Source organism: Sinocyclocheilus grahami, unplaced genomic scaffold, assembly GCF_001515645.1.
Source record: "Sinocyclocheilus grahami isolate Dianchi unplaced genomic scaffold, SAMN03320097.WGS_v1.1 scaffold913.1, whole genome shotgun sequence".
NCBI classification, from domain to species: Eukaryota; Metazoa; Chordata; class Actinopteri; order Cypriniformes; family Cyprinidae; genus Sinocyclocheilus; species Sinocyclocheilus grahami.
The window spans coordinates 19,711-27,254 of record NW_015506092.1 but is presented as its reverse complement, the minus strand read 5'-3'; the positions used below and the strand labels follow the sequence as shown (position 1 = coordinate 27,254).

Below are 7,544 nucleotides of genomic sequence, written 5' to 3'. Positions count from 1 at the left end.
ATATGTTTAGTTTAATGGTATGTAATACGACTTTTGAATGTGTGATAAACCATTGTTTGCAAGCCATAAATGACAGACCCATGAACATCAGAATCCTCTGCTGAGCTGAATTATGACAATAGAGATTATAGACTTCTGATAAGAGCATAGAAATGATCAATATGTGTAAACAGAAAATTCAAGACTACACTCCTAAACTCCCATAAGATTCAGTTTGAATCAAATGGCATAACAAATAAAAACCATCTATCATATATGTACACAGAGATATAGGCTACTAATGCATGCTCTCCTCAAAATAGTGTCCAACTATAAGAAAATGCATGATTATCATTTGGGAAGGAGTCTGTTTGAATACAGATTTCTGCACAGTGCTGTCTAGATTTGCTCAGTGAGAGACAACTTATCTCAGAGGTGTGGATCTAACATCTGCAGGTATTTGGCTGTATAAATCTATATTAGTCTTGCATAAATCATTCTGACTCAAAGGATCCCAGATGCACAGGCCAGTCGAGATGTGCTGTTTCTCAGGGAGATAGATCACATCCGACAATCTTTCCACCTGTTGATTCCTTGAGTACAATGACAAGCTGAGCAAAAATCTCCATGCACTTTCAATGCGCCCGATGGGGAAAGTTGTCAGAACGTTCTGGCAAGGTTCTGCCAAATGTTCTTCCTGTAATATTAATAGAATGTTTGTTCAAAGTCAGCATAAAAAAAAGTTATTTCTGCATTGTTCATGGAATGTTTCTGAAACATTTTAGTTAGAAGTTCATGTAACATTTTTTTTTTTAAATGTGACTGCTTGTCTCAGAACGTCCAGAGGACATTCCAAAGTAATGTTCCCATTCAAAATGGAATGTTCTCTCAACATTCACATAATCAAGAGAAAACATGTTTAGATCAGGGGTGCCCAAACTCGGTCCTGGAGGGCCGGTGTCCTGCAGAGTGTAGATCAGGGGTCCCCAAACTCGGTCCTGAAGGGCCGGTGTCCTGCAGAGTGTAGATCAGGGGTCCCCAAACTCGGTCCTGAAGGGCCGGTGTCCTGCAGAGTGTAGATCAGGGGTCCCCAAACTCGGTCCTGAAGGGCCGGTGTCCTGCAGAGTGTAGATCAGGGGTCCCCAAACTCGGTCCTGAAGGGCCGGTGTCCTGCAGAGTGTAGATCAGGGGTCCCCAAACTCGGTCCTGAAGGGCCGGTGTCCTGCAGAGTGTAGATCAGGGGTCCCCAAACTCGGTCCTGAAGGGCCGGTGTCCTGCAGAGTGTAGATCAGGGGTCCCCAAACTCGGTCCTGAAGGGCCGGTGTCCTGCAGAGTGTAGATCAGGGGTCCCCAAACTCGGTCCTGAAGGGCCGGTGTCCTGCAGAGTTTAGATCAGGGGTGCCCAAACTCGGTCCTGGATGGCCGGTGTCCTGCAGAGTGTAGATCAGGGGTCCCCAAACTCGGTCCTGGACGGGCGGAGTCCTGCAGAGTTTAGATCAGTGGTGCCCAAACTCGGTCCTGAAGGGCCGGTGTCCTGCAGAGTTTAGATCAGGGGTGCCCAAACTCGGTCCTGGAGGGGCGGAATCCTGCAGAGTTTAGATCAGGGGTGCCCAAAGTCGGTCCTGGAGGGCCGGAGTCCTGCAGAGTTTAGATCAGGGGTGCCCAAACTCGGTCCTGGAGGGGCCGAGTCCTGCAGAGTTTCACTCCAACTTGCCTCAACACACCTGCCTTTAAGTTTCTAGTATGCCTAGAGAGCTTGATTATCTGGTCCAGGTGTGTTTATTTGGGGTTGGAGCTAAACTCTTATGGACACCGGCCCTCCAGGATCGAGCTTGGACACCCCTGGTTTAGATTCAACCCTAATTAAACACACCTCATCCAACTAATCAAGTCCTTCAGGCTTATTTGAAAACTACATGGTATGTGTGTTGGAACAAAACTCTGCAAGAGCTCCGGCCCTCCAGGAATTGAGTTTGATAGCCCTGCTTTAAAAGATCTCCTACAGGTTTGAATTAAAATAAGAGCGAATAAATGATGGACATTTTAGTTTTTGAGTAAACCGTTTCTTTAAGGTGAAGATCTGCTGAGCTTCAATCTCAAGCTGGAATGTTCTGAGCATGGAAACCCAGAGAAGCACAGAGATGGACAACACTCTGAAACTGACGAGCCAGTATGAGGTTGCTGCCGCTTGCAATAAAGATGATGGAGAGCAGAACAAACAGGGGGGAAAAAAGATGAGTATTGCTTTTGGTCAAGTGTATCTGATTTTGATCTAGTTACCTTTTCAGTAAAAATGCACTCATCCTTCACTGATAAGTAAACTAATCTCATTTTAAATTCTGATTTGCGGCCACACTTTTGCTGTCAGTGATGAAAGCACCTTTACAATGGCTCTTATTGGATCTGGTTTTCAGAATGAATGGTCACAGCACAATTAATGGTCTGAGTTAACCTTGATATGATGAGATATGATGCTCCTGTTTTTTGGGAGTCTTCTTCTGTGCAGATGGATTTTATGATGCAAGTGTAATATATGATGCAATATAATTCCCAACAGATGAAAGGAAACATTTTTATTTACGGGGGAATCTCATGAAACCCTAACCTTTCTAGTCATCGCCATAAGACAATCTCATTTTTATTACTATAATAATAAAAAAACAGACAAACAAAATTCTCATTACTGGAATAGGGGAAAATATATAATTTCCATAGTAAAATGTTTACTCAACAGCATTTTTAGTTGTATTTGTTGCACTGTCCTTTATTTATATTCATTTAAATATTAAAATTACTATATATATATATATATATATATATATATATATATAATTTTTTTTTAACAAAATATAACTTGAATAATTTTTTGATTTTAGGGTGAAATGATCTGGACATGTTTTCTTGAAATTCACTCATAAGAAAAAAAACAATGTAATAAACAAATAACATAAATATTCAATATAATAATTATAAGAGATTCTTTAATTTTAAGCACCGGCACTGCCGTTTATTTTATTGTGAATACTTGTGAATTCAAATAAAAATAAATAAATAAAAACAGACATAAAGGAATAGTTTTAAGGTCACACATTCTCACATTTGCGCTGTAAGGTTTTTAATGAATCTGAGTGTCTCCCGGACACTGGACTAAAAACACTGGGGTGTTTATATAATGTTCTTCTATAATAACGTATCTCATCTGTCAGTCATTTTTATAAACATACCATACGTTATGCAGAGGTCCTCGCACAAAAGCAGGAGTGACCTTCTTGAGTAACCAAGAGCCGCTCTTCAGAGACTGAAGGTCAGAGACTGTATACTAAATTATTTTATTTGTTAACTGTTTGTATTTTAAATTGATTTTTAATTTAAATGCTGCCTGGACAGTGTCTGATATCTTTCATACATATTTTTTTGTACTTTGTGTGTTTTACGTTATACTTGATTAATAAACCACAAAATTTGTGTTAACAAAATAACTAAAATTTAAAAAATATTTGTAAGTTTTATGATGAAATGTAATACTCAAGATCAGGAGTTCCTAAGTGGAAGTATGAGCAATAGTAATGGTTTGCATGCACAACTAATTAGACAATTTAAATTATATTGTTTTCTGATGACAGTTGAAAAATTTACAGCGGAACTCTCTGCGAGTAGCAAGAAGGAAGAAAGTGTTGGGTATCGAAAGTGCAAGAGATGAATTTGTGTGTGTGTGTGTGTGTGTCTCTCTCTCTCTCTCTCTCTCTCTCTCTCTCTGTGTGGGTGTGGGGGTGGGTGGACGGATGAGGGTGTGTTTGTGGTTTTTTTTTTTTTTTTACACTATTGACCTTCTTTAGCTTCTATTTCAAAACTATGATGAACAAAGAGTCAGGCTTACAGACTAAGAGGTTAATCAAATACTATTTTATATAAATGCTCATGTGAGTAATGATCAACATTAGAGTGCATCTGCCCATGTTTGTGGTGAACATACTGAAATGTTCTCAAGGGACTCGGCATGTTTCACATCCAACACAAACCATCAGGACAGCTCAATTTGTCTTTATATCTCTTGTTTACAGTTACTTTGTGATTTTAGTTCTTTGTCTTGTGGCTCACACAGACAGTATGCAAACACACAATATTCAAAGACTTTCTCCAGACTCAGTGTATCAACCATTTCCCACCGTGATGAATACACTGTTTGTGGGTTTGTCAGCGGAAGTACCATTTCTGGGAATGAGCATATGAGAAGGACCTATCAAAACACTCTTATCTCAGTTGCAAAAATATCTTAACACATCTATGATCACATCCTAAACTGTTGAATAATTTAAAGTTCCCATAATGGTTCATTTATTTACTTTATGACTTCAAAAGTATGCCTCATTGTAAATCTCAGTGAGAAATGTTTAGATTATGAATGTTTGGTAAACTAATATGTTGTAGCCTGCTGAATGTCCTCAATTTGTAATGATAGATAGACAGCTCAAGAATAATATTTTTTTCGCCCAAACCACAAAAAGCAATACATTCTAGTAATGTATTTTTATACTTATGAAAGATAATATATTTTTTATTAAATTTAATGAAATGTTAATATATATATATATATATTATTTAAGTTATTTTATATAATAAATGAATATTTAAAATAATATTTATTAGGTTTATAAAATGTTATTTGTTGTTAAAAAAAAATCACCCAATGATGAAGAATATGCTTGAAAATATACAGCTATAATATAACTCATAAACACATTTTTGCTACATACAATGTAAAACATTACTAATTGGTTTGTAGTTTTAAACATATTTTTACTGATGCATCCAAGACTGACAAGTAATTTTTGCAGTCAACTAGATGACTTTATCTTGGTGACAAATCAGCACAATTTGCAACCACAATGTAAAATACATCACAGAAAACTGAACATGCAAGTATGTGCAAGGCATACACACACACACACACACACACACACACACACACACATATATATATATATATATATATATATATATATGATGAACATGTGTACAATTTTTAGTGACAACACAAAACTCTCTGACAAAAGACAGATGTGATTACTAACAGAGTGTTTTGTTCTTTTGCACTACTGTTCAAAAATTTGGAATCAGTCATTTTTTAAAAAGATATTACTTTTATTCAGTAAAGAATAAAGATGCATTAAATTGATCAAAAGTGACAGTGAAGACATTTATAATGTTACAAAGGATTTCAACTAAATGCTGTTCTTTTGAACATTCTATTCATTAAAAAAAAAGTTTCCACAAAAATATTAAGCGGCATAGTTGTTTTCAACATCAAGAATAAGAAGAAATGTAGTTTGAGCAGCAACCCAAAATATTAGAATGATTTCTGAAGGATCATGTGACACTGAAGTAATGATGCTGAAATTTCAGCATTGCATCGCAGAAATAAATTATATTTGAGAATGTATTCAAATAGAAAACACTTATTTGAAATTGTAATAATATTTCACAATACTTTATGCATTTTTGAACAAATAAATACAGCCTTGGTGAGACTTTTTTTTAACACTAAAAAATCTAACCAACCCCAGACTTCTAAACAGTAGTGTATTTTCTTTTTAAAGCATTTAATGCACAGCAGAACTTTTACTCATTCAATTGAAACATCCTATCTACTCACTGTCCAATTGTCAAAGTGCAATATCTCTGTTATTTTGTCCTCCTCTCCAGCGATTTCTCAGTTTAAGCATCAGCCTGCTGATGGGCTCAGTGTACTGCTTGTTGGCCAGTCCCAGTATGAGCGGAATGACAGCCATGCTTCCGATTCCCGTACAGGACATGATGATGTACAGAGAAGAGCTCTGCAAGCTCACCCCGGTCTGCAGAGCCGTCACAGACATGAGCTGGTACATGATGTACGGCACCCAGCAGACCAGGAATGTGAGAGACACGGCAGCCACGCATTTGGCGTAGCGCAGGTTTAGCTGCTGCTCGTGGTCGGATGGCTGCTGCTGCTGAAGACGGTCCACGGCGCGGTGGAGCTTACAGATGTTCTGCAGCTGCTTGCGCGTGATCCACAACACCCGTCCCATCATGGCTACAATGGACAGCATGGCCGGAAGCACCAGTCCGCACACTTCCAAAAAAATGAAGGCCTTGGGAAACACCTGTTTGTAGGAGCAAACCTCATCCTCTTTGGAGGAGTTGCGAGATGCGGTTGATCTCAAGAACGTCTTGTTTGAGTCAGAGCTCTTGTAGGCATTGGGTTCAACCCAATTATTCCACCCAAAGGCAGGAAGTGATGCGTACAGCAATGGCGGGAGCCAAACGGTCAACAAGGCCAGTGGGAAGCAGCGGTGAACCCAGAACTGGCTGTGGTGGAGTGGGCTGACTATGCACAGGTAGCGTTCGTAATGCACCATCACCAGATTGAAGAGGAACGACAGGAACAGAAAGTTTGGGAAGATGTACATCACCAAGCAGTGCTTGAAATCCAGCTGCTGGTCGAGCGTCATGCGGGGAATGAAGGGCAGGGTGATGCCGGTGCACAAGTCGGCTACTAGCAGGCTCAAGAAGAAGTAATTTGGGGTGTTATGCAGCTGACGGTTGCAGGCGATCCCTATTATGATGAAGAGGTTGGAGAAGATGATGATTGAAGACAGCGGCACTGTCAGATAGAAGATCAACTTCTCTCTGCTCAGCTTGTCGAGCGGATCCATGATGGAGAGCCGTTCCCCGCTGGACTAAACCAGACTAAACCTTCTCCATCCACTGTGAGGGTGAGTCCTGAAAACATAAGACATGTATAGTAAACAGGTCTTGCTTAATATATCAGTTCAGTTGCTTGCACACACAATCATTCATCTCACAGCACTACCGTTTTTTCTTCTTCCCTTTTTTATAAGACTGAGTGAGAGAGAGTTAACATCTGACCCACTTGAAATTAATTCAAGGAATAGGTCACACACACACAAAAAAGAAAACTCCTGATTTATGCAACCTCATTTCATTCCAAAACCATAACCAAGTGTTATTTTAGTATCATTACTGCTATCTTAGTGTTTATTAATATTTTGAATTAGTCTTTATTTTTCATTGTTCATGTTCATTATAAAGTGTTTATCATTTTGTTGTACGTCTGTCATGCTGGGTGCTTATAAATGAGTGCACGACAAAGAAATAACAGTCTTTTAATAATAAATCTTCAAGGAACACAGGAGAATCGCTAGAATCAATGTAGCACAAAACGTAGATACAAACAATAACCGGCACCACTGAACAGAACGGGGAGTATAAATCCAAAAGCAAGTGACTAAATCATAATGACTAAATTATAAAACACGGAGGGGAAAACTAGGCCAAATGAAAACTGACACAGAAAGTACAATGTGTCATTTTATTTTTCCTTTTTTATTTCTGTATCAATTTTATTTTAGTTTTCATTTTAATCCTTCAACATAAACTAAATGAAAAAATAAGTTTAACTTCTGCAAATGTTTAATTTATTTAAATTAACACAATTGTTTTTTTAGTATTTCAATTTTTGTTTTAGTTAACAATAACAACACTGTTGTGGAACAAATAAATAAATA

General features: G+C 38.3%; 1 protein-coding gene across 1 annotated transcript; it reads right to left on the bottom strand.

The window, feature by feature from the left end:
• Window positions 1-5,625: 5,625 nt before the first annotated feature.
• LOC107564146 (G-protein coupled bile acid receptor 1-like) lies at window positions 5,626-6,748 on the bottom strand. Its single transcript, XM_016249154.1, is given in 2 exon segments — window positions 5,626-6,707; window positions 6,710-6,748. Coding segments are annotated over 2 exon segments (1,104 nt in total). The 3' UTR covers window positions 5,626-5,642.
• Between the last annotated feature and the right edge of the window lie 796 nt (window positions 6,749-7,544).